Below are 27,718 nucleotides of genomic sequence, written 5' to 3' on the forward strand. Positions count from 1 at the left end.
GAATTGAGTGGTAGTGCTGTTAATGCCCCGTCAGGGGCAGTAGTGGAAATTGATTCAATCTCAGCATTCAAAAACCAGCTAAGTTAGGATTTGAAATAATATGAAAGGATAGGAAAGAGTGGTGGAGTGAGACTTGCATAGGGCCAGTATGGACTCGATGGGCTGACTGGTCCTTTCTGTATTGTAACCATTCTTTGATTTTGCGGTATAGAAATAGGTCACAGGCTATCTCATTGAATTAGGAAGGGAATATGACTACTGCTGTTCCCATATTCCTAAATCACCGAAAACATTTGATTTCAGCTTCATTGATTATTTCTGCTTACCAACATACTTTCATATTCACTTTCTATTGCTTCAATGGCATCCCTGTAGTTGCTAGAATGGTTGTCATACTGTGAAAGAATGAAAAGTGAATCAGAACTTGTGAATAAATGCTGTAACTAATTTGTAATGATGGCAGGAAGATATATCATGGGTATTTATGCAATGGAAATGATTTGATAAATCCTATAAACTGTCACTTTACCAATCACACCAAACACCAACTACAAAAGTAAAGTCTCTTGCAGTCCTCTTCCTTTCCAATTTAATTAGAACTATTATTGTATTACAAAAGAAGGCAATGACATCAGGTCTTGAGTAGCTGGTTGCAACTAAAAAGCAACCTTGCCACAGCCAACAAATCCAAAAGACCTATTACTAGGTTGTAGGATTTCTTGATCCTAATTTCGCCTAGATTCACTTCTAGATTTCAGCCAGCAGCATACAGTCATGATGCTTTCATGTACAGCACAGATACAGGCCCTTTGGCCCACCACATCCATACCAGCCTTTCTGCCCATCTACACCAATCCCATTGCCCGCATCAGGACTGTATCCTTCTATACCTCGCCTATTTGTGTCTGTCTAAATGCCTCTTAAATGTAACGATTGTATCTGATTCCACCATCTCCAGGGGCAGTACGTTCCAGATATCAACCACTCTTTGTATAAAAAGCTTACCCCCTAAGATCCCCTTTAAATCTCCAACCTCAAACCTATGCCCTCTTGCTTTTGATACCCCTACCATGGGAAAAAAGATTTTGATTATCTACCCTACCTATGCCTCTCATAATCTTCTAAATTTTTATCAGGTCACCCCTCAGTGTCCGAGCACAGTCTATCCAATCTCTCCCATAAATAAAGTTCTCCGATCCATCCTGGTGAATCTCTTTTGCATTCTCTCCAACACAACCATATCCAGCAGAAAGACATGTCAAGGGAAAGGGGTGGACAGAGGAGCACTAGGAATTTTAACATGAGGAAGATATTCCATGTTTGGGAACCAGACAAAGATTATCAACAACATACAGCCAGTCTGCTACCAGTCATTTCTAACCTGATGATCAAAGGTACAACTGCAGGCAAGGTTCAAATCTTAGCATTTTGTAAGTTTTAATTGCTGTCCTTCATTTTCATAGAAATGTAACAGTACTGCAATGCAGCTCACATTGTAATTGAGAGTGAAGTGGTGTGCTACATGGAGTATTATTGATTCATCAGCCAAGTGGGGAATGGTAGGTAGTAATCAGCAAAGGCTTCCTTGCCCAAGTTTAATGATGCCATGAGATTTCATGGGATCCAGAGTCAATGTTGAGGACTCCTGCGACAGTTCCTTCCTGATTGTATACTACTGATAACCCTTAAATGAGGTAGGAATCCACCCAGCATTCATATTTAATCTTTGTACAAATTGGGTGCTGGGCATTTGATGTTCCCATAAACCAAAGCATATTAATCATTTGTGTTTTGCATGTCCAGTGAGCTGAAAATTCTGTGCTGTCTAATTTTGGATATATAATTGAGGACATCATTCCAGTGCACAATGTCTGCACATGTTCAGCTAAGTTCCAAATCATTGTTGATGCTTTCACTGAAGCATACTCATTGATGCTTTCACTGAAGCATACTCAACTTCACCTTATACTCAACATCCTCAAGGCATCAAATTTAGCAATCTAATCACATACCAACTGGAAACAAGTTGGCCATATCAATAAGAGGAAGCATGCTTGGTACAGAGCATTAAGCTTTTTTTTAAAACAAAGTACAAATAACTTCATGGCATGAGGGGGTTGGTGCCCATATTTTGATCATCTCTTCTCTACAAAATTCACACTTGGAAGTACATGCGAGAAAAGGAAAAATATTGCTAAAGTGTTCAGGTGAGCAATAGAATCAGCATAGATTCAATGGACAAAAAGGCCTCCTTGTACATTGTAAGGATATGAAAATAAATAATATTCTTAATATGGACAGTAATGGAATTTCACAGAGACATTTAGCCATAAATTTAAATTACTTTCACCTTGTAAGTTTTGTTGATAGGCATTTTGCCTGCCACAGCTTAAGATGACATTTCCTCCCCCCCCCCCCCCCAAAAGGTATACAAATCCTAATTGTGCAAATTATTTTTACTGCAGAAGCGTGACTTGGAGAAACTTTAAAGCAGCAGTAGTACACCGAGATGAATTAAAAGGGATTCTGCTGCGCTTTGACATATTTCTGCAGTATTCACTAAATGTACACTGGTCAAGGTCAATGTTAAGCATTCAAGTTTTTAAATTTTGTGGAAACGTTTTTTTCCTCTCTTCTTAGCCAGAGCCTTGTTTCGATGTACATGTGACTAATAAAGATATCTTAATCTTTAAAAGTTGCCAGCAGAGGGCAGTATGTTCTTCAGCATGTGTAAACGTAGTCCTTGTCACGTCCCTAAACTTGTACAGTTCAGTACCTGGGAGAAGATATACAAGGTAAGATATAAGATAAAATATTTATTTATTAGTCACATGTACATCAAAGCACACAGTGAAATACATCTGTTTGCATTACTAAGGATGTGCTGGGGGGCAGCCCGCAAGTGTCACTGCTCTTCCAGCGCCAACATACCATGCCCACAGCTCCTAACCTTTAGGTCTTTGGAATGTGGGAGGAAACCAGAGCACCCAGAGGAAACCCACACAGACACGGGGAGAATGTACAAACTCCTTACAGGCAGCAGCGGGAATTGAACCCAGGTCGCTGGCGCTGTAATAGCATAACGCTAACTGCTATGCTACCGTGCCGCCCTGCACACCCTGCAGAAATTTGGTTGTATTGAAATCAACAGAAGCAATCCTTTATGATGTAGAGTTCAACATACTGCTGCTGTTATTTTGTTCTTTTTGCATACATGACTGAGGATAAATATCTGCCCCATAGTCTCTTGCAGATTTCTGTTAATTTTGCCAAATGTGATTATTTCACTGACAGTACCGGATTTGTGGTTAAGTGTTAGCCAAGACAAGATTCCAGTTTTCACCATGCTGATGACTGTCTTTTGCTGATTACAAGCCAGACCTTGTGCAGCCATTCAGAAAGGCTCACATAACACAGCAACTGCTGATCACAAGCCAGACCTTGTGCAGCCATTCAGAAAGGCTCACATAACACAGCAACAATCCTTGTACATGACCAGGAGCCTAACTGCAGCCTACACCTGTCCTATTGGGAAACCATCTTCAAAGCACATCTCTGCTTACATTTGCCTCAGCCAAGGAATGATTTTCTTCCCACTATTCATTTTGCAGGGTTTGCTTGTCACTGGTACAGAAAGACAGCACCCAAAACAGGGGAAAACAATACCATTGCAGACCTTCCAGATATGTCTAATACCAGAAATGACTTCATGAATTCCTTAAGGAATTCAGCCATATTTGAGTAATCCAATCTTGTCTCAAACACATTGCTAGAGCCCACAAATCTAAAAAAAGCACCCACATTGCACTAGAATGTAATGTTTACTTAACATCTCTAACTTTCACTTTTAAATATCTCCTTTCTCTTTCACATTACTACTCTTCTTACTTCCAACATAAAATGGATGCTTGTTAATCTATTCTAGATTATGCTTAATGCTTTTTCTACATGCTAAATTTCTTTTTGCACTACTTCATACACAATACTTTGCACCATTCTGTTACTTTTGCACCCATCACTGTATCTATATTTATTATTACCATGTATACTGTTTACTCTGTGACCTTCAGGCAAGCAAGGAATTTCATTCATCCTGGTATACATGACGATAAACCAATCTGAATCCATCATCTCTGTCACATCTAGATGATGGCTGTCTTCAGTAATTTATAAACACTCAGGATATGGGTTTCTACTTCCATAGTCCTGAGCCTGCAACTTCCCATCTTTTCACTCTTAAGGACAGTGAATCATCAAATGCTTCCCATGAGAGGAGTGGAAATCTCCAGCCATAATGTCTTGCTTGTCTCAGTCAAAGATTTTAAACTCAAGCCAGTTCAGGAAATGAGTGTTTTCCAAGTGAAAGCATTCCACTTTTGGGCTGGGTCTGGGATAACAAAGGTCTGTTTGGGGAATTTTTTGGGTGAATGGACCTCTGAGTACTGTGGTGGAGCAATAACCTCCTTTCATTTTACACATACACTTCCATTTACAACAGGTGAATCACAGGTAGGACAACAGTAGTGCTGGGCAGCAACTTCGTACACCTACCTGTTCCGCTTTGATTTTATCTATTTTCCTGCGAGCTTCTTCGAGGCTCTTATGGTATCTTTTGTGATTATTCATGTGTTGCTCTACCGAGGTTGCATCCACACCCCATTCTTGAGAATCTAAAAGAAGCTGCACAGGGAAAGAAGAAACCAATTTTACCAGAGTGCTGATTTTTGAACCATCCCCTCAAAACCATCCTGTTACATAATTCTATTTGAATATTACGATGGAGTTGGTACTTACATAAATCAAAATGTACGTATGCAGTGAATTAATACAATATATAACAGAGGACTCAAGCCACGGACAAAGCCACGTCCATGTAGTAAATGAGCTTTAGAATATTATGAATATTGACTGACTGCATAATAAATAGTAATCTTCTCTGCATTCGATACAGCTGGATTTAATGTTTTAAGACCATCTTAGCAAAGAGGCAAACTCCCATATATCTTTTACTAAATTATTCTCTTCAATATTTTCTCTCCCCCTTCCAAAATACCCAACTCCCAAAGGAAAATTCAAACCATAACCTAAAGTTTATTTAGGAGATACTTTTAAACCACTTCCACTGTGAAACTGCAGTATTCTCCCACTGACACAAATACCACATCAAGTGTCAGCATTAGTCTGTGCAACAACATGCATTACTTTGACCCAGTTCTAAACTCTGCAGTCCATTTGATACATGAGATGTTAGTTACGTTGACAGAACAGACTACAGATAGATAAAATATCTGTTACTGCACCCTTGGTGAGATTACAAAAGTTCTTCATGCAACCCAACCCAATTCTTCATCTAATCCACTTAATCCAGCAACATAATACTAGCAATATTTCATTACTTTTAAAAGTTAGTTCAAAACAATGCATATGGTGCAATGGGCTTGTGATTAAGGCAATAAAAGATAATAGTGCAGTGACATTTAAGGCATATGTCACTATATAAATGAAATCATATTTTCAACTTTTGCTTACAGAGTAGTGGGAAACAGACCTTACACTTAGGACAACAATTTTCCAAACACAGACACAATTAGGTCCTAGAGTTTCCTAGCATGCTAAGCTCACAAAAATATGGATGGTACAGAGGGAATACAGCAAAGGGAATTAGGTGCATTGACTCTTGGAGGAAGAGAATGATGAGAACTTGAAAATATGATTGGAAGGCATGCAAGGACTGCACTCAAAGTCCACATATTAATGGTTCAGATGGGCGGACAGGCAAGGACTTCACCCACCCACCTCAAATAATCACCTAAAATGCAACATTAGGTCAAGATTATGGACACATACCTATGTTTGTCCCAGAATATTCAAGTGCACAAGTGTGTTGCCCTCCAAAGTGCTGCAAAATTAACTTCCTATATATACTGCAGCGTGCAGTGACTTCCAAGCCATGAGTGCCCATGACTTAGCCAGCACTGAAATTTCTTCCAGCTGACAAAATGGACACTCCTCATCGGACTGCTGTAGCTATGGAGACTGAGAATCTCTGGTTCCTTTGGAACAAACCATTGATAGCTTTCTCCTGTGTAATGTCCTTTGGCCAAGAACACAAGAGTGCATTCACAATCTACACACCAGGTTACTTTCATTCAATCAAGATGTGAGGTTGCCACTGGCCAGGCCAACATTATTGCCCAATCCAAATGCTTGCTAGGTCATGTCACTGGACAGTTAAGGATCAACTGCTCTACTTGTATCCAGAGTATGTGTGGGTCAGTCCAGGCAAAGATGGCAGGTTATCTGTTGTGATGGGTTTTTTTTAAAAACAATCCAGTAATTTCATTACTAGTGTTACCTACATTAGCTTTTCATTCCACTTTTATTTGAAAAAATGTAATTAAATTCACCAACTGTTGTGCTAGGAGATAAGGCTTCTAGATACTGACCTACTAGCTACTCTCCACACAGAAAGCAGCCACGCTTACATTCCCAAGGAATCTAAGACACCTGAACCCATTACCTGAGCCATGTGTTCAGAAGTGTCTGTTGCAGACATAGTTGATGACATCTCTGTCATCTGAGATTCAAAGCTAAAATTAGGTACTACAAAATAACACTCATTACATGAATAACAGATTTTACAGGTGTAGTGCTGTTGAAAGGCTTAATGTAGGATTCTCTCCACTTCCCACTCAAACATAACCAGCCTTGGATTTGGAAGAGAGCAAAATAGTAGTGTGTGGTGGTGGAAGGGATGGTGTGGCAGAGGGGGAGGTGATTAGTGAATTATCTTGAAGAGATAAATGTGAATGTTATGTGGGGCTCACTGACCCTCATTTAACAACAGAAAATGCTGTAACTATTCAACAGGTAAGGCAGTATCTGCGGAGTGGGATACAGTTGGTGTTTCAGCTCATTGACCCAAGCTGTTAACTTTGCTTCTCTCTCCACAGAAGCTGCAATGACCAGCTGAATATTCCCAGCAAGTTCTCTTTTTCATTACATATTTCCAAACTTTGCAGTATTTTGCTTCAAGTTTGGTACCTTCCCCATAAATCAAAAGGTACAGGGCTTTTTGTAGAGCAACAAACAATCTGCTGGAGGAACTCAGCAGGTCAAGCAGCATCTGTGGGAGGAAGGGAAATGTTGATGTTTTGGGTCAAAACCTTTTTGTAGCATTGTAACATTGCTAACTGTCTCAATACAATAGGTGCAGCACATCATGTCAAATCAATTACTGCCGGATAACGTCTAAAAAAAATGCAAACATTAAGTTCACCTAATATCAGCCACTATTTCACAATAAGACTGAACGTTAATCTTGGTGTCATTTTCATTGAAAATATGAAAGGGTTTAAGGCTTAGTGGGTACCTATTGAGAAAAAAAATTAGAATAATAAGGGAACTCATAATAAACATGAATTTTTTTTAAAAATCCTTTCTTTTTATGATCATATTTACCTTTTGCTGTTTTAACCAGCTGAACAGCTCACTGGTCGACCTTGACAGCTCTTCATCCCAGGAATCTGTGTATCTCTGGTTGATGTTATACATTGACTTGGAACGTTCTGTCCATCGATCAGAGATGGTTTTCGCAATAATACGCATCTGACTTCGGAGACGAAACACACTGCAAAGTTTCAAAAGCAGAAGTTAACACTGAATGGAGTTAATCACATTATGTTCAGTTTTCCACTAAGCATCATTGTTAAGGGTGTGCATTATACAAAGCAGTGTAATTAAATAGATTAACCATCCCTAACAAGAATAGCAAATGGGATTGGGGGAGGGGTGTGTGTGCGAGAGCGCGAGACGCACCTAGTTTGCAGTGCCTCAGTGGGGTACCGATTACGGTGTAAATCTACAATGTTGTCTTCAATGTTTGCTAGGTCATCACCAGCACCTCTTAACAATGCATCAATCTGGTGTCTGTATCTCCCAAGGTGACCACGATCAAAAGCATTCAAATCCTGACAAGAAAAATAAACACAGGCACTTGAACTTAAGCCTTACTTCACACCCCTCCCCCCCCCCCCCCCCCCCCAAAATAAGCATTGTCAAATCCTCAAAACATTGTGTTACTTTAACATCTATTATCTGTACATAATCCTTGGAATGTTTTAACACAAGTTAATGCTTCTGTTAAAATATAGATCAAACTAATTTAATTTGACTGCCTTATGTAACAGCCATATATATTAAGAACTGTATCATGAATTTAACAGAACCTCTCATAGCTTTTGACATCACAGCGCAGGTTACACTTTTATTTAAACAGAGCATTTTTCAATAAGTTGGAGATTGTGCTTCCTCATGGCACTTTCCACATATTGCACCCTTGTAACTGTACACCCAAAGTGGTAAGATATCAGGCTGTTCTACCCCAAGAACTCCATATTCTTCCTCTCCCAAAGTTGACCACAATTTGCCAGAATATGGCTTCTGCAATGCCATGCATCTCATCATCACTTGAAGCTTCCAATGTCAATTTCACTTGGCTTCAGACAACCAATTACCAGGACGTATTGAATCAAATTTAATAACTTGATGGCATTTGAACTAATCACTTCACAGCTGTTAGTTCAGTTCAATGATCTGCAATAAAAACAGGGTGTTGGAAATATTCAGCAAGTCAGGCAGTGTCTGTGGGGAAGGAAGCAGAGTTAATATTCCAGGTCAATATACTTTAATGAGAAATTGAAATGTGACAGACTTTAACCTCCACTGCATCACAAACTTTGCCATTGTTCTCTCCTCTTTTCCTGCAGCTTAATTTTTGTTTTAAACTTTTCCCAATTCCAATGAAGAGTCATTGACCTGAAATATTAACTCTGTTTCTCCCTTCACAGATGCTGCCTGACCTGCAAAGTATTTCCAGCACTTTTTGGTTTTATTTCATACTTCTAGCATCTACTGTCTTTTAATTGACAATAATCAAGATCCCACATTACAGTATCTTAGAGTGTTTAAGGGCTCCACATTAATAAAGCCCATCTAAGAGTTTAAAGGTACTTAAAATAAAATTAATTTGCGGTGACAAACAAAAAAATTGCACGCCCAATAAGGCCACTTAGAAAGTGTAATTACATAGCTTAACCACAAAATAAGTACAGCTACAATTTCATAAGGAAATTTTTACTATTAATCTGATGGTTCAATAATCTACTGAGCACACATTTTACACCGAGAATGGAAATTTCCCTTCTAAAACAGAATGGGGTTTTGTACACAAATGACTACTAGCTTTACACCTGCCACATAGTGTTCCATATACCAACTTAGCAATAACCATTGTAACAATGACAACTCCAAATAAGACAGACAGAAGATCAACTTTTAAATATTACTAGCTTCAATACTAAACCATAAATTAATTGTGCAGAAGAAATAAGTCATTGTACCCTCATGCAGGCTTTGAAAGGAACATATGAAATGTATACAATGTTTCAGGAACCAGTACTACTCTGTGTGAATAAATAATTCACAAGGTATGCAAGACCCAATTAAAGTAATTATAATTTCTGCCAGAAAGCTTGTGAAACAATAGGAAAGGATAAGAAAGTGTTATTCAGAATTTTATTAGAATGTTATTAGAATTTCAGCAGTACCCTACTTGAATTTAAATGCTGCAGAAATTGTAGATGTCATGACATCATGCTTTGATAGGCATATAAAATCATGAGGGGCATAGATAGGGTGAATGCACTCAGTCTTTCTCAGAGTTGGGGAATCAAGAACTAGAAGGCATAGGTTTAAGGTGAGGGAAGATTTAATAGGAACTTGAGGGGGAAACTTTTTATTTACATAAAGAGTGGTATGTATGTGGAATGAGCTGCCAGAGGAAGTGGTTGATGGAGGTACAATATCAACTTTTAAAAAGACATTTGGATAGGTACATGGACAGAAAAGGTTTAGAAAGTTATGGACCAAACACTGGCATATAGGACCAGCTTGGATGGGCATCTTGGTCAGCATGGACCGGTTGGGACGAAGAGCCTGTTTCTATGCTGTACGACTCGATGACTGCAACAGGCCACATCTTCCAAACCACAAAACCTTCCAGAAGATTACCAACATTTCCACCCCACTAGAGTTTCCAGCTTTCCTTTCCCTAGGGTCTCTTGCCTCCCTTCAGGGTCTTAGCATTTCTCCAGCCTCCCTCTGAGCTGCCCCTCAACCTAGCCACTACCAGCAGGGACTCAAGTCTTGCTCCTGACCACCAATTGCTACCGCATCACCACCCCAGGATCTCTCACCTCCCTCCCAGCTACATTGACCACTAAGTCCACCATGGACCTTCAGCCTCTCTTCCAGGCACACTCCTGCCCCCTGCTGGATTCCAGCTTCTACTGATCTCTGCCAATTCCTGCACTATAGAAACCAAATGAAACTTTCACACAAATTTGCTAGTGTTATTTGCAAAATTTTCGATATGAAATTCTTCCCAAAATTTTTGGCCTTAAGCTTTGGTTAGTGGCTCCTGAAATAATACTTGGTACAAAATCAGTGAATAAAATACTCTTGCATGGGGAGAGGGTGGGAAAGGATTTAAGAGGAGAGCAGCACCTCACATCAAGTGGCACAAGGAACAGCAGTAGGCTATTCCTCCATTCAAGCCTGCTCTGCCATTTAATTTAATTTTCAACTTAAATAAGTTGCTTTGATTCCCAATACTTTATATATCTGTTTCTTTATTCTAGATTACCTCAGCTAAAGAAACAGTTATCTATTAAATCATTTTATGATATTAAAAGACTGACCAGGATATTCTTCAACCTTCTAAATACAAATCAAATCATTCATTGTTTTGCAATGAAAGTTCAGCTTTCAAATTATATTGTTTTATTGTGACTTCAGTCTGAGTTTTCAACATTGATTTTAAAAAAACGTGGTGATGGTTTGAAGGAACATGCCAGCTCACTGCCACGTGCACGTCATCGTGTCTGGACTTCCATAGCTGCTGACTGTAGTTTGGAAATAACAAGTGCTCAAGAGGATTAGAGGGAGGTGCATCTAACCACCCACTGCAGCCCTGGACTCGTCACTGAGCCCAGTTTCAGTCCTACAACATAGTGAGCTGAGGGGACAGATACGCTATGCATTGTCCTTTCAACTTTACATCAACTATGATTGGCACATCTAGTGCAGCCCAATTTATTTGACAAGGGTCACTGATATTGACACAAGCGTTGGATCATTCTGTTTGACACATCCTCAAAAATGTAGTGCTCACTCCTGTGAGGAGGCTAGAATGGATGAAGCAAAGAGGAATCCTGAAAATCAAGATACACCTCTGTCACCTGTGTGAAAGGAACTTTCAAGCCCCAGTTGGTCTAATCAGCCATCTCTGTACACATCGCAACACTATAGACTAGATGCCATGGTATTACTCAGGAATAAAACAATAAGGTAAATGGCTGGTAATCTCAAAACCTGATTTTTTTTCCCCCCAATCTTTTTATTAGTTTTCAAATTAATACAGATTAATATATAGCATCAATGTTTGTACATGTAATACAAAGAGATCTGGATAACAATCATGGCATAGGTAATCATAAAGAACAATAAGAGATAAAAAATCTGTAGATCCAATGATCTCTTAGTAAATGAATATAATATAAAAGAAAGGAAAGAAGATTATATAAATTAAAAAAAGAAAAAAAACCCAAATCAATAAGAAAAATTATAAACAATATAAACTAAACAGAAAAATTAAAAAAAAAGAAAAAAGACTGGACTAAAATTTCTCAGTAGAAACAGAGCAATATTATGTCATCAACTCTGCTCCTCTAAGTTGGAAAGTTATTGAAAGGGCATCTACATCATGTGAAAATATTGAATAAATGGACTCCAAATATCTTCAAATTTAAGCGAAGGATCAACAGTACCACTCCTAATTTTTTCCAAGTTTAAACATGATAAAGTTTGAGAGAACCATTGAAAAATAGTAGGGGGTATTGGATCCTTCCATTTAAGCAAAATGGATCGTTTGGCCATTAATGTGACAAAGGCAATCATACGGTTAGCGGAAGCAGATAAATGGCCAGACTCTATCCTTGGTAATCCAAAAATTTTAGTAATATTAAAAATATCTTTCCAGTATTTTTCCAAAAGAGGACAGGACCAAAACATATGTGTCAAAGAAGCCACCTTTGATTTACATCTGTCACATATAGGATTTATATGGTTATAAAAACAAGCTAGCTTATCTTTGGACATAAGGGTCCTGTGAACTACCTTAAACAATATGAACGAGTGTCTGGCACACATTGAAGAGGTATTAACTAAATGAAGAATTTTCTTCCAAGTCTCTGTAAGTATAGATTTCTGGAGTTCACTTTCCCATTCATTCTTAATTTTGTCCAGTGATTCTGGACATATTTTCATAATTAAATCATAGATTAAATTAAATCCTAAAATTTTTTCCATAGTTTCAGTCAAAACCTGATTTTAATTCGATGTTTTTAAGTTACATGCTGTGCATAGATTTAAATAAATTCTATTAATTTTGTTTTTAACATCTTTCAACAGTTTCTAAAACTTCATGATCATCAGAAACAATGGAAAAGACCTTCAGGGCAGTCAATGGGCAGGGCCTTGGTTCCCTCATAGAAATCAGGAGCTGTGCAGCCACAAATGACAAGTGTAACCACTGCTGTCCTGCAAGAGGTGACTGCAAGGCACGGTCTGGGTCCAATGCAACATTTGCCAAGGGATGATACAGAAATAACTTAAGACATCCTTATTGTCATTTTTTACCCTCAAAAATATACTTCACTCATAAAATTTGCAAATGCATAAAATAGTCCACCATTTAACCTGTGCTATATATTTTAAGGAAAGGAGTAAGACACAGCAATAGGCAGGGAGGTCATGTTTGTAATACACTGTGCTAATGCTGCAAAAAGCTCATTTTCATGGGATTTATACTCTAGGTATGTATGCCCATGACAATAAACTTGAATTTGAACTTTAACTTGCTTCTTGTTCTAAAGAGAAATAACTGCATGGGAAACATGGGCACATCAACAATCATAAAAGCATAGACCACAGTAAATCCTCAATTGAAATTCTAATATTATGCTGCCCAGCATTTATAACACAACACATGAAGGCAAATAAATGGACAAGAGGATCCTAAAATGGGCAAGATGATCCTGGGTGTATTTCTCAATTAGAGATGAACTGGTTGAACATGCAGTCAGAACAGCAGTACAATACTGCTATCAGCCTTAATTCCAGGATTAAGGAGAAAAGGATCAGCTTTGATTCCTTGCTGTAAGCATGCATTTATGGATGTTGGAGACAAAGACAGTTGATACTTGGTTGTGGTTTCTGCACAATTCATACATTGTTACTACTAAAATAAAAGCCAAAGCTAGGGCATTCCTCAATGGTTTCCTTCTCCCCGCAGGAACCCTGTGAGAATATACCAGAGAGCCAGCAAAGCTTTGCAATTAACCATTCTTGGCATTTTCCCAGGAGATTTCCTGAGCACCTCCTGAAGTAATAGCAGGGGACGAGAAGGATACCTGCTGAGTTTCAGAATATCACTTAGGCTTGCCAGAAGGTTGAGGTATTGGAAGACATCCTGCATCTATGCAACCACATACAAGCATCACAAACTTGACAGAATACCATGATGCAGGGAAAAACAATTAGCCAACAACCAAGATGTATTTAAGGAGAGCTAGTTAAACATGAGGGGAATTGAGTAGACAGTAATGTTGTTAAGAATTTGGTGAGGACAAAAGATATGAAGTGACCTAAATGTAGGTGAAACCTTGGCACAAGTGACCCACTCCCAAGCACAAACGGGACAGCCTTGTTGGCTGCCTTTTATACACACCACCCAATAATTAGTTCTATTATCTCAATGAAAGTGATGGGTGGTGCAACAGCATCAGTTTCATGTTGCACCCCAAACCCCCCTCAGCTTCTCTACACAGCACAATAAAAGCTTTGAAGTCAATAGTCTGGTCATATCTTGAAATTGCACCGAAGTTAAAATCAAATTTAAAACTACAGCTAAGGAAAAAAAAATCTTAAAAATGGCCTTAAACTTATTAAAAACATACAAGGATTACATACTTTTATTTGAGGCAAAATAGTAGTACTTTTGTAAACTATTTTTGATCTTGGTTACTTTAAGGCTGTGGGAACATGAGCATTTTATCTTGTTGTTCAGTGCAATGAAAACTGTTACTGGAGTGAACTCTAGGTTCAACTGGAGAAAGAACATACCTGTTGCAGCATCTTCTCTGCTTCACTAAGTTTAAGTGCACAATTTTCTGTTAGTTCAAGGCTGATATTATGGCGGGTCTTCAGCAAATCCATAACACTTAGAAAGAAAAAAAAATGTGTAGAAGTATATGCATTGTGTATAACAAATTACTTCATTCTGTACAGTAACATGAAAATAATTCCACACTTGAATACATATCAATCCTCGTATAACAGGAGAATCCATAAATTGTTAGCACACAACATTTTAGAAAATTTATTCTGAAATAAATTAATTTGTACACGTCATATAGAAATTGTGTACAGTGCCCATGTAAAACATGTACTTTAGTTAAGAAAATGAAATATTTAAACATAAAACAAATTGGAAAGCAAAAATAAAAATTGAAAACAGGAGAGAAATATTAAGTCAGGAGGTGAAGATGGATAGGTTGCAACATCCTTGGGGGAAATAAAAACAAGATTATGTTTCCCATGGATCCTCAATTTACTCAAATTGTTGGCTTACAACATGCTCTCTCGTAAATTCACATAGTTTCCCTATAATAATTAGGGCAACATAACTCAGAATACATTTGTAATATAGAGAGCAATTTTAGGCCCTGTATCCAAGGAAAGATATGCTGGCCCTGGAGAGGGTCCAGAGGAGGTTCACAAGAATGATCCCAGGAATGAAAGGCTTGGCATACGAGGACTTTGATGTCTCTGGGTCTTTACTCAATAGAATTCAGAAGGATTAGGGGGATCTCATTGAAATCTACTGAAAGGCCTGAAAATGGTGGATGTGGAGACGATGTTTCCATTAGTAGGAGAGTCCAAGATCTGAGGGCACAGCCTCAGAATAAAGGGATTTCCCCATTAAAATTGAGGTGAGGAGGAATTTCTTCAGTCAGGTGGTGGTGAATCCATGGAATTCTTGCCACAGAGGGCTGTAGAGGCCAAGTCATTGGGGGTATTTAAAGCAGAGATTTATAGGTTCTTGATTGGCAAGGGCATTAAGGGTTACGAGGAGAAGACAGGAGAATGGGGCTGAAAACATATCATAATTGAATGGTAAGCAGACTCAATGGGCCAAATGGCCTAATTCTGCTCCTATATCTTATGGTCTAATATCTCACTACAGGTGACCCGTATGTCACTGGGAGTTGCATTCCTTGAAAGCTGTCTACATCGTGATTTTCTGTAACACAAAGCCAAGTCATCTGTGCATGCATCAAGAAATGAGAGTTGCGAAAAAAAATTATTTACTTACTACCCCCATCCCTCCCCGCATAAATTCCATGACAGCAAATTTTATTCTGCATCTCAATTTTTGGGTAGTGATTTGTGAATGCTCTAAGTGTGATTTTCCATTGCCCAAACAGACATAACGTGGTATACAGTGTATTTAGTAAGTACCCCTGACTCACATCAGTAATTCACAGGAGTTCTGCCTGATCCTGTCCCTTATATATATAATTTTTAAAAAGTCATCGAAGGAAGGTAGAACAAAAATGAGTTATATTTACATGCATAGCAAGTCATAGGAGCTTTATGATATACATTTTAGCACAAGACCATCAGAACAGGTAACAAAAAATTCAACTGGGGAGTGGTGTGGCAGCTGAGGGCATGGATACCAATGGTAGTGTTTAAAACCACTGATGTGCTAAAGCAATGCAGTGATCTCATAGGAACTGGAAGTGCTAATGGATATAATTTGGCTGTGCAATGATATGAAAGCAAAACTATGAATATTAAGAATTGAGACACTCCCATACTGTAGATTATAAAGGAGGCAGGGAAGAGGAGGTGGGAGTTAAGATTTGGATAAAGTTTGGAATGCACCAATGAGGGTAAGTCACAATCATAAAGGAGGAAAATGAACTCAAGAAGATAGGAGAAGGGGTATGCCATCAGACCCTTCAAGCCTGCCCCCACCCCATTTAATATGATGAGCACAAAAAAAATCTGTTGGAGAAACTCAGCAGGCTAAGCAACATCTGTGGGGATAGAGGAATTGTGAAGGTTTCAGGTTGAAACACTCAATCAGGAAAGTGATGGTGCTGGCAATTTCTATGACAATACTGGCCTCAACTCCTCTTCTGTGCCATTTCACCACACCCAACCAATTTGTACAGAGCAAGGTCCCATATTGCAACAAGTGGCCAGATAATCTGTTTTATTCATGTTGCTTGATGGATAAATATTGGCAAGGTCTAAGTCCCTAACCCAAGCACTGGAAATGCTTGTTAAAGTTTAGACACAAGAGAGACTGCAATGCTGGAAATCTGGAGTTACACACACACAAAATGCTGGAGGAACTCAACAGGTCAGGCAGCATCCATAGAGGGAAATGAACAGTCAATGTTTCAGCCTGAAACCCTTCATTAGGGCTGGAAGGAGGGCAGAAGCCAGAATAAAAGGGTTGGGGGGGCGGGGAGGAGCACAAGCTGGCGAATCCAGGTGAGGGGGGAAGGTAGGTAGGTAGGTGGGGGAGGGTAGTAAAGTGGGGATGATGTGAGAAGCTGGGAGGTGATAGCTGGAAGAGGCAGAGGATTGAAGGAGGAGGAATCTGAGGGGAGAGGACAGTAGAACATGGAATAAAGGGAAGGAGGTGGGGAACCAGAGGAAGGAAGGTGTGGGTGATGGGCAGACAGGTGGGCAGGCAGGCAGGGCCCGGGGAAAGGGGTTACTGGAAATTAGAGAAATCGATGTTGATGCTGTCAGGTTGGAGACCACCAAGACAGAATATGAGGTGTTATTCCTCTAATCTGCATCTAGCCTCAATTTGGCAGTAGGGGAGGATGTGGACAAGCATAATCAGTGTGGGAATGGGAAGTGGAATTAAATTGGGTGGCCACCAGGAGATCCTGGCTGTTGCAGCGGACAGAGTGAAGGTGTTAAAGTTCGTCAAGTTGAGTTATTGTCACATGCATAAATAAGGTGAGGTACAGGCACAATGAAAGACTTTGTCCTCCTCCCACAGATGCTGCTCGACCTACTGAGTTCCTCCAGCTGGTTGTTTGTTGCACAGAACATAAATTATACAAGACACAGTGAAGAAAAAGACAGTGTAAAACAAGACATTAGTGCAAAAAAAAGCAAGTCCATAGTATTGCCTTCTTTCACCGAGTTATTTACAAAAAAACTTAAAATTTCAAATAGAAATAGGTGGTCCTACTTAACGCTATTGGTTGCAAATTGGCAAACTTGTTGAAACATGCGACTTGAACTAGAACTTGCCATAACTAAGAGACAGCAGCAGCAGAGCCAGGGCACACCCAGTGCAGGTTTTTGTTGTAGTCCAGGAACCCTTAGCCAACTTGCATGTTGTTTTCCCAAAGAAAATCTCATGTTTTTTTTAAAAGGTATCAAGAAAAAATACGTCCCAAAACATTCAAATGAAGAAACTTTTTGTCCCTTAAAAAAAAGGAAAGTTGCTTGACCGGCTTTGGAGGATTGGTTGAGGTAGTATTTACCTGACGTTCTGGGATTGCTCGATCAAGTCGTAGGTGCGGGAGTTCCTGGGGCTATAGAGCGAGCGTTGTTTGGTGATGGTGTGCTGGGTCTCGCTTCTACCTCCCACCGTCCCATACATCTGGGTTCCGGCCAGATGTGACCCTCCGACTCCCGCGTACTGCTGGTGTAAGGGCGGGAAGCCCTCGACCTGTCCGTCGCTGCGGGCCGTGAAGTCGCCGGGCGGGAAGCGACGGTCCGACAGTCGCCGGTTGAGCCCCGTCTGCGAGCCGTGAAAGCTCATGGCGTCGCGTCTGTCTCCGGGCCGAGGTTCGCCCCTGGAATTCCAACTATTCCTGACTACTTCACGGGACACGGAAGGAAGGAATCCAGCCAGCCGCCCGTCTCTGCGCCTTCCTGCGACACTGCAGGTAAACTACAGGAACAATCCCGCTTTGGCTGCGCACACTCCACCCAGTTTAGGGTGCAGCTTGGTTACACCCTCCTGGGCAGCCGCCCATACCTGAGTAATCGGGCCGGGCCTGCCCTCCCTACACTCAAACCTGAACCACCAATTAGCCGGCAGCAGCTCAGCCCAGTGTGGGGCTTTCTGACAGGTGATTTAGAACACAGAACAGCACAGGAACAGGCCCTTCATCCCACGATCTTGTGCTGAACTAAAGTCATAGTTTTCAAAGTCGAGTTTATTGTCGTATGTACAGGTGCAATGAAAAACTTACTTGCAGCAGCATCACAGGCATTCACAATATAAGCAGCATTCACAAAAAAAGCATCTACACAATTTTTTTTACAAGAAAGAACCCAATCAGAACAAAAAAAATTAAGTACATTTTAGAGCAAAAGTGATCATAGTGTTTCTAAACTGTAGTGATTAGGGTTTTGCCAATTGGTTCAAGAACCAAATGGTTGGAGGGAAGTAGCTGTTCTTGAACCTGCTTGTGTGGGACTTCAGGCTTCTGTATCTCCTGCAAAAAGACGGCATGGCCTGGATGGTGGGGAATCTTTGATGGATGCTGCCTTCTTGAGGTAGCACCTCCTGTACATTCTACCAATGGTGGGTAGTTTACTAATTAAGCAAATTGGTTTATTTTTGTTACATGTACCAAGGTACAGTAGAAAACTTTGTTTTGCATGCCATCCATACAGATCATTTCATCACATTAGTACATTGAGGTAGTACAAGGGGAAACGATAACAGAATGCGGAATAAAGTGTTACAGTTACAGAGAAAGTGCAGTGCAGGCAGACCATGCCAATGTAGATTGCAAGGTCAAAAGCCCTTCTTATTGTACAAGGGGAATGTTAAATAGTCTTATAATAGTGGGATAGAAGCTGTCCTTGATCCTGGTGGTACATGCTTTCAGGCTTTTGTATCTTCTGCTTGATGGGAGGGAGGAGAAGAGAGAATGTCTGCAGGGAGGCGGACGTCTTTGATTATGTTGGCTGAGAAGTGTAGACAGAGTCCATGGAGGGACGTAACTCTCTTCAGTTTCTTTTAAGTTAATGATGTCAAGTACTGCTGAAAGATCATCAGCTTGGTGAAAGACACTCTTTGGTTTGCCTGAAACTTGTCTTTTTTTTACAAAAGCAAGTTTATTATAAGTACTACAGCACTACATCAAATATTACAAACTACAACAATCAAACTTCAAATTACAATGTTATCATCCTGATCCAGGATGCATTCAATCCCCTGTGGTGTCTAATAGTCCTGGAACACCTCCAGGGTGCCAGTGGACACTGAGTGTTCTTTCTTGAGGTATACACAGGCACAAATGTAACCCTGGAAGATGGCCAGGCAGTTGCCTCAGGTGGGAGCCCTCAGCTGCCGGTGTTCATGACCCATGTTTGGCCAGGCTCAGGAGCAAAACAACCAGGACATCCTCCTCCCGATCTGCCACCCTCTGCACTGGGTGACCAAACATTATGAGGTTAAGACTAAAGTTCAGCCAGAAGGCATGGAGCAGCCTGTTCAAGTAGGAGCTTCAACTCCACACACTCCATATACATATGATACACGGTCTTGCCTGAAACCTGTTGGTCTTCCAGCACAGTGAGATGTCCGTAAACGAATGCTGCCGACTGGCAAATTCCAGGCTGCAGGAGTTCGTGCTGAGGGATGCACTGAAGCTCAGTGCAGCCAATGCAAAGGCTCTGTGGAGAAGGACCACACTGTAGAGTCGTAGAGCAACACTGCATAGATACAGGCCCTTCATTCCAACGAGTCGATCTGACCATGGTGCCCTCCCAGCTAGTCCCGATTTCCTGTGTTCTGCCCATATCCCTCTCAGCCCCACCCCTCCATATACTCATCCAAGTGCTTCTTAAATGATGTGATTGTACCTGCTGCAACTACTTCCTCTGGCAGCTCATTCCATATACTCACCAGCCTCTGCATGAAAAAGTTGCCCCTCAGGTCCCTTCTAAATTTTTCCCCTCTCATCCTAAATCTCTACCCCTTAGTTTTGGACTGGGGTAAAGAGTGTTACTATCCACCTTGTCTGTGCCTCTCGTAATTTTAAACACCTCTATGAGGTCACCCCTCATTCTCCTATGTTCCAAGGAATAAAGACCTAGCCTGGCCAACCTCTCCCTATAACTCAGGTCCTCTAGTCCTGGCAACACCCTCGTAAATCTTTTCTGCACTCTTTCCAGTTTAACCACGTTTTTCCTATAACAGGGTGACCAAAACTGTACACGGTACTCCAAATGAGGCCTCACCAATGACTTGTACAACTGCAACTCAATGCCCTGACTGATGAAGGCCAGCGTCCTAAATACCTTTTTCACCAACCTGTCTCCCTGTGATGCCACTTTCAACAAACTATGCACTTGCACTCCTAGGTCCCTCTGTCCTGTTACACTCCTTAGTGCCCTACCATTCATAGTATAAGTCCTACACTGGTTTGACTTTCTAAAATGACACATCACATCACACTTACCTGTAATCAAATCCATTTGCCACTCTTCGGCCCGCTTCCTAACTGATCAAGATCCCTCTGTAATCGACGATGACCTTCTGCACTATCAACAACACCTCCTAATTTTGTGTCATCCACAAACTTACTGATCAAGCCTTGTGCATTCTAGGGTCTAGGGTGCTTCCACTACTGGAAATGGAGGGGCTGAGTCAGGTGGAGAAGCCCATCAAACAACGGAAGGGTGTTACACCCAAGGGGGTTACATGAGTGGCAATGGTGCCTTTTTTTAAAGTGTTAACACAACTGAATGTATTGACCAAATGACACTAAGAATATATTAGAGTTTTGCACTGTGTTTATTCTTTATGTATAAAGAATATTATGAATAAAGTTTATTTTTGAAATTAAAAAAACACAGTTCAGGGTGGGTGAGATAACGCATAGTGGACACAGCCCAGTCCATCACAGGCACACCCCTCCCCACCATTGACGACATCTACAGGAGGTGCTGCCTCAAGAAGGCAACATCTATCTTCAAGGATTCCCACCATCGGGCTCATTCCCTCTTCTCGCTGCTGCCGTCTGGTAGGAGGTACAGAAGCCTGAAGTTCCACACCACCAGGTTCAGGAACAGCTACTTTCCTGCAACCATCAGCCCTAATCCTACCTCAGCAATGGAACACCACGAATCACCTCTTGCACTACTATGGACCTGTCTCTGATTGTGGAATTCTTTTGCACTAATGTCTTGTTTTGCACAGTTTTTTCCTCTTCAGTGTCTTGTATAATTTATGTTCTGTATGTTGTCTGAACCTATGGGCCTGTGAGCAGGCAAGCAAGTTTTTCATTGTCCCTGTACCTCTCTGTACTTGTGCACATGACGATAAACTCGACTTAATTTGAACATCAAAGGACTATTGACGTGTAGTATGTTGAAATAAAACTCAGACCAATAAATGGATGTTTGACGAAGAGTCTTCAACCTGAAACATTAAAAGTTTCTCTCTCTGTGGATGCTGCCTAACATGTTGGGTGTTTCTTGCACTTTAATTTCAGATTTCCAATTATTGGAGTTATTTAGTCACAGAGCAATACAGCATGGAAACAGGCCCTTCGGCCCAACTCATCCATGCTGGCCAAGCTTTCCCATTTGTCTATGTTTGGTCCATATCCCTCTAAACTTTTCCTATCCATGTACCTGTTCAAGTGTCTTTTAAATGCTGTTAATGTACCTGCCTCAACCACTTCCTCTGGCAGCTCGGTTCAGGCACCACCCTCTGTGTGAAGAGGTTGCCCCTTAGGTCTCTTTTAGATCTTTCCCCTCTCAACATCTATAGTGTACTGAAACATAGATAAAACTAGCCTACAGATATCTAGAATATTTCAATAAATATCAAGATTCTAATGAAAAGATAATAGAAGTATTTACAAATGAAATGAAATGGTCAAATCTACATTCTAATTTCTAGAATATATCCTGATTCTACATAGATCACATAGCAATCAAACTACCTTTTTCTCTTTGTAAGTGAGTTGGAACTTCAATAAGAGACAGTAGTTGGGGTTGAGTTTGAGAAGAGCTAAGTGTTGTGGGACAAAAAGTGAGCTGCTGGAGGAACTCGACTGTCCATTTCCCTCCAAAGATGCTGCCTGACCCACTGAATTCCTCCAGCAGCTCGTTTTTTTGCTTCAGATTCCAGCATCTGCAGTCTCTCATATCTCCATGTTACTTCCCTCTAATTGTGGGAGTTGGGGTGGGGGGGAGGTGGTGGGGGAAGAGGAGTTGTTAAACATAATGTAATAAATGGCAGATGCTGGAAATTGGAAATAAAAGTGAAGCGATGGAAGTATTCAGCGGGTCAGGCAGCTTTTGTGGAGAGAGAAACAGGATCATTTAGGTCTGATGGAAGGTTATCAACCTGAAATGTTAATGCTGTTCCAGCATTTTCCATATTTGTTTTAAGTAGTCCTGCTGGGAAGGAGGAGCTCTTGATAATGGAAAGTCCTACTATTGCTAACAGAAGTGATTAGAGTATAAATATCCTGAAATAGAAAGAGTGTTTGTTTTACCAGGAGGCAGGATTTCTTTGCATTCTAACTAAATGATTTCAACTTTGGGTTGTACCCCAACAAAGACTGGAAACCAAGTCTTCATTATGTACTTTACTAGGTTGTTGCAGGTTCCTTTGCTTAAGTGTACAGATTTTTTTTCGCCAGGTGAATTTAATGTGGTAGGAGCTGAAAATATTGGCTCCAATGAATAATTACAGCCTTTCATCAGTTAAGATTTAGTCTGAAATAGATTTTGTGTAATTGATGTAACTAATCTTACAATGCCAAAGTATACAACCAAGCAAGGTAAATTGTTTTGGGTAACTGATTTAATATTATGATGGCATGGAGTGTTGGAAATTGAGACATTTTTGTTTCAAAATGGAAATGCCTTTGGTGTTAAATTGTGAATTGAGTTTTAAACTTCTCCAAATACAAAAATTGAAACTGTCAAAATTATGATGTACCTTAAATTTCTAGTTAGACCAGAAAGTCCATTCTTTTTTTATATATAGAGTGCAGCTTCACTAGGTGGAGTCAGATTGATGGTATTTATTTCTTGTTTCAAATCTGTTGGCCCATTTAATCTCCATTTGCATGTAGAGGCATGCAAAGAATCTGCTGACTTTTGACTTAAAAAAGAAGCTTGGTTTAAACCAAAGGAGTGAAAGAAAGACTTAACTTTGGAAGTCAAAGCAAGCATTCAATGTGATATTGAAACTCTCACTCTCACATTCTGGTATTTTCAATTTCCACCTTTTTGATAAAAGAAACTTAAACCATTATATAACTGAAGTTTTTAAGAATTATTTTAAATGTTTAGCTCCATTGAGCAGTCGGCTCTCAAACTTATCAGTAAAGCCTTTCATTTACCAGTGTATCTTTAATACTTTGACCCCAATTTTTTTCCCATATTTCTATTTAATTGATTGGTGTACCCTGCTCCCAGAATGTGTAGTATAATCACCAAGTTGAGAGTAATTTAAAAATATTTTAAAGTTTCTTTTTACTGCACATTCTAATTCCAGGATTTCATTGAGTTGTACATCTGAAACTGCTTGCAACAACAACAGAGAAGGTACCATGAACTTTGCATTTACCTCATTACTACTTATTACTTTTGATCTCTTTCATACATTTGGGTCAGTATTTTGAGTATTTTATGAATGTTTTCCCTTGTTACATTTTAAATTTGTTTTAATGATTCTTGCTTTCCCTCTGAATTGTATATGAGTTCTGCTAACCGTATCTTCCCCTGTCTGCACGTCCTTGAGGTTCTCATTTCAGTTGTGTTAGTTGTAATATTTCCTTTAGCTTTATAACTTGATCAGCTTCCCAAATCACAGGCTGACACACAATGTTAGAAATGATTATCAGGTATTTGAACATACAAGGCACTTCACAGTAATGCATAAAAAAACAAATGGGTGAATATCACTGAATAATCCATGCATGAATGTGTTTCCAAAGCATTACAAAACATGCAATAATGCTGCTGGAGGAAAACAAAGAAGGAAGTAAAATTTTAGATCGGCACTGGAAGTTTCATGGCTTATTTTAAATCCTTTTAATTAGGAAGACCTGTCTTTCAGTAGTCAATGGTCCTGAGATAAGGGATGTCTTATTGCACTGCACTGTTTATTCTCCAATAGTCCAGACTATATCATATTAAAAGTTTGCAAGGACACCTGATTAGATTTAAGAAAGGTTCAGAAAGAATACCAGAACATATTGTTAAAACTATCATGAAAGAGAAGTGAGCAGAACAAGTCCTATATAGTAATAGAAGTATTTAACAGGGTAGTTGTGAGGAAAGTTTTTTTGATTTTCAAAAATAAACTTTATTCATAATAAAAAATATATACAAAGGAAGAAACAGTGCAAAAACAAAACCTTAATGTTCATGGTTGTTACATTTAGTAGTTCTGAGGAAAGTTTTTCCACCTGGAAGGAGATCAAAACTGGGAGTAATCACTATAGGGGATTCACTAGAAAATCCATCAGAGAATTCAGGGTAAGCACATTTAGATAAAGAGCGGTGAGAATGTGGAACACACTACCAGAAGGAGCAATTGAGATGAATAACATATAGTAAAAGCTCTGCTATCTGGCATGTGCTGGACCTGATAGGTGCTGGTTAATCAAATATGCTAATGAACCCAATATCTAGCCATTCCCTCTGCAGTGCATGTTACTAGAGCACACTAGTTAATGATATGATATGCTTCCGCTAACCGTATGATTGCCTTTGTTATATTAATGGCCAAACGATCCATTTTGCTTAAATGGAAGGATCCAGTTACCCCCTACTACTTTTCAATGGTTCTCTCAAACTATATCATGTTTAAACTTGGAAAAAATTAGGAGTGGTACTGTTGATCCTTCGCTTAAATTTGAGGAAGTTTGGAGTCCATTTATTCAATACTTTCACATGATATAGATCCCCTTATAATAACCTTTCAATTTAGAGGAACGGAGTTGACGACATAATATTGCTGTTTCTATTGAGAAATTTTAGTCCAGTTTTTTTTTCTGTTTTTTTTGGATTTTTTTTCTTTAGCTTAGTTTGGTTTGATATATTGTTTATAATTTCTCTTATTGTTTTGGGGAGTTTTTTTTCTTTCTTTCATATTTTATAATAAATCTTTTTCTTTTATATTGTATTCATTCACTAACAGATCGTTGGATCTACAGTTTTTTTTATATACTTTATTGTTCTTTATGATTATCCATGTCATGATTGTTCTCCTGATCTCTTTGTATTACATGTATAAACATTGATATATTAATCTGTATTAATTTGAAAACTAATAAAAAGATTGAAGAAGAAAGTTAATGATATGATAGAAAATCCTGCTTTTACTATGGATGTATGTAAGCTGAAGCTAAATAAACATGAGAAAAAGCACTAGAAGGGTTTGCTGATAGGATTGGATGAAAAAGCGTGAGAGAAGGTATGTGTGTGTGGTGTATACAAACGGCAATGTACCAGTTGAGCCAAGTGGTGTGTTACTATGTAGTCAATTTGATGTAGGTTGATGATGTAACATGATTATAAGCTTCTCCTTTGTGGTCAGTTGGCTATGGGAAAGGGAGCACACAATGTCCATTGATACACCTGAGTACTCGGCTGGTGTACAGCACAAAACACTCGCAAAACTTTGCATATTTAGTTTTCTTTTCACATTATGCTCACTTTAGTGTTGAACAAACCACTCCTTTCTTGTTTTGTCATGTCCATCTTCCTTAATTGGGAACCTAGTGTTATCTTTGTTTGTAAACATTCTTGTGGTCACTTCAAAATACTCCCAGTCCCAGTCTACCTTTAGCCAAAGCACTAACAACTATGTGCCCAAGTAGCTCCCCAGAACAGGGAGCTGGGAATCATGGGAAGGTTGGCCAAACTGATCTTCGTCTAGTGGAGAGCCAAATCCACAAAACTAGCTGGGTCAGACATTCACAAGCAACTCGCAGGTTAGTGATACCATGGCAAGAAGAGGTGTTACTAATCACATGCTAACTCATTCATCAGCTTGTATTGAATATTCAATATAAGTGTTGATCCAGGGAAAGAGAAACAGACAGAATGGAGCCTCAGTTTCCTGCCTCTACCATGTTTGGAGGGTTGCATTCAAAGCTGCTCCTAAACTCATTATCCTTTGAAGTGACTCACAATGGCCCTCCCACTTTCCAATTGGTCAAGTATAAGTTTATGAAGATTTTGCACTAAAATTCTAGGGCATCAAAAAGTTATCTTTAACCAGAGATGCAGAGTTGCTCCTATTCTTTCTGAGCACCTCAACCAATATCCATTATTTCAGTATGCATTACCGAGGTGCTCAATACTCTTGAGGCAAACTAAAGGACACAAGACGGATCCCAGTGCAAATGCAGCTTTAGCTACACACTCGCTCACAGATACTTACATGCTAACTATATGTCCCAAGTCCAAGCCGAGAGAAGTTTCTGAAAGGCCACAGCAGGGGTATAACTGTCCCCCTCAGCAAGCCAGGGCAGTGATAACTCTGCCTGGTGGTCAACAGTGCAGAACCTTGACAATAGCCAGCAAAGCCAAAGAGGATGCAGCCAGTGAAGTCCAACTTGGAGGGCTTCAACCAAGGGAGTGAAGATGGCATCAGCACTACCTGAGGCAGGAGACCAACCCTCATGAAGAGCAGCAAACCCTGGACTCTGTGTGTGAATGAAGGTGTTTTGCACCAGGATCCTGTATCTGTTTGTTTGCCTCAAAAGCATAAAGCACGTGGGTAAAGCACACTTAAAGGGATATTGGTCGAAGTGCTCAGACAGAACAGCGACAACATCTGCATCACTGGTTGGGGATAACTTTTTTATACCCTAGAATTTTAGTGCAAAAATTTCATGAACTTATACTGATGATGCCTTGGGATTACTTGGGTGGGTGTGTAGGTTTTGGCGAAACTATTGAAGCATCAGCACTTCTAGTCCTGAAATCCAATTCCCTGCTCCGATTTTGAAAGGTTCCACATCAGAACGGAAAGTCTGCCCCACCCATACAGATATACTGTTTAAAAAGTGCTGTTTTAAGTCTATTCTCTGGGTTGTTTTGGAGGGGCGTTACCTACATTGCTGCAACCAATGTACTTCTCCAATAAATTTAGGCTTGGCAGAATTCATTTTTCATGTTTGTTCATATTTAACTTGAAGCAATTGAATTGTAAAACATAAACCATTACTATTAATTCTAGTTTTAAAAAAGTACATTGATTTTTAATATTATTGGCCTAAATCTTACAGCAGAATAGTTAAAGCATTTTGAATTGTTTTCCAAAAATTGTAGTCCCTAAAAAGGACTGAATTATACACCATTACAGCTTTTACACTGATGTTTACAGTAGTTTGACAATAGACTTGGAAATGATTCTTACAAGTCAGTTTAATGTGCATATTGCAGATGTTCCCTGTAGAATCCTGGGAACGAATAATATAAAGTACCTAGTTATTTTTTCCCCAGTGTTGCTGATTATTTACTCTTGTACCATTTAAATTCATGTCTGTGGAAT

At 39.7% G+C, this 27,718-nt stretch overlaps 1 protein-coding gene across 2 annotated transcripts in view; it reads right to left on the reverse strand.

Annotated features, from left to right (window-relative positions):
* Positions 1-18,121, reverse strand: part of LOC127574611 (desmoplakin-like) — a 61,540-nt gene extending 43,419 nt beyond the window's left edge. For both annotated transcript variants that reach the window (XM_052023760.1, XM_052023761.1), the window contains exons 1-6: positions 17,706-18,121; positions 14,245-14,341; positions 7,819-7,970; positions 7,462-7,630; positions 4,552-4,680; positions 327-395 (exon numbers count right to left, since the gene is read on the reverse strand). In XM_052023760.1, coding sequence (XP_051879720.1) covers positions 327-395; positions 4,552-4,680; positions 7,462-7,630; positions 7,819-7,970; positions 14,245-14,341; positions 17,706-17,986 — 897 coding nt within the window. In that variant the 5' untranslated portion in view covers positions 17,987-18,121. The remainder of the gene's footprint in view (positions 1-326; positions 396-4,551; positions 4,681-7,461; positions 7,631-7,818; positions 7,971-14,244; positions 14,342-17,705) is intronic.
* Positions 18,122-27,718: the final 9,597 nt, after the last annotated feature.

This window comes from Pristis pectinata, chromosome 9, assembly GCF_009764475.1.
Source record: "Pristis pectinata isolate sPriPec2 chromosome 9, sPriPec2.1.pri, whole genome shotgun sequence".
In the NCBI taxonomy this organism is placed as follows: Eukaryota; Metazoa; Chordata; class Chondrichthyes; order Rhinopristiformes; family Pristidae; genus Pristis; species Pristis pectinata.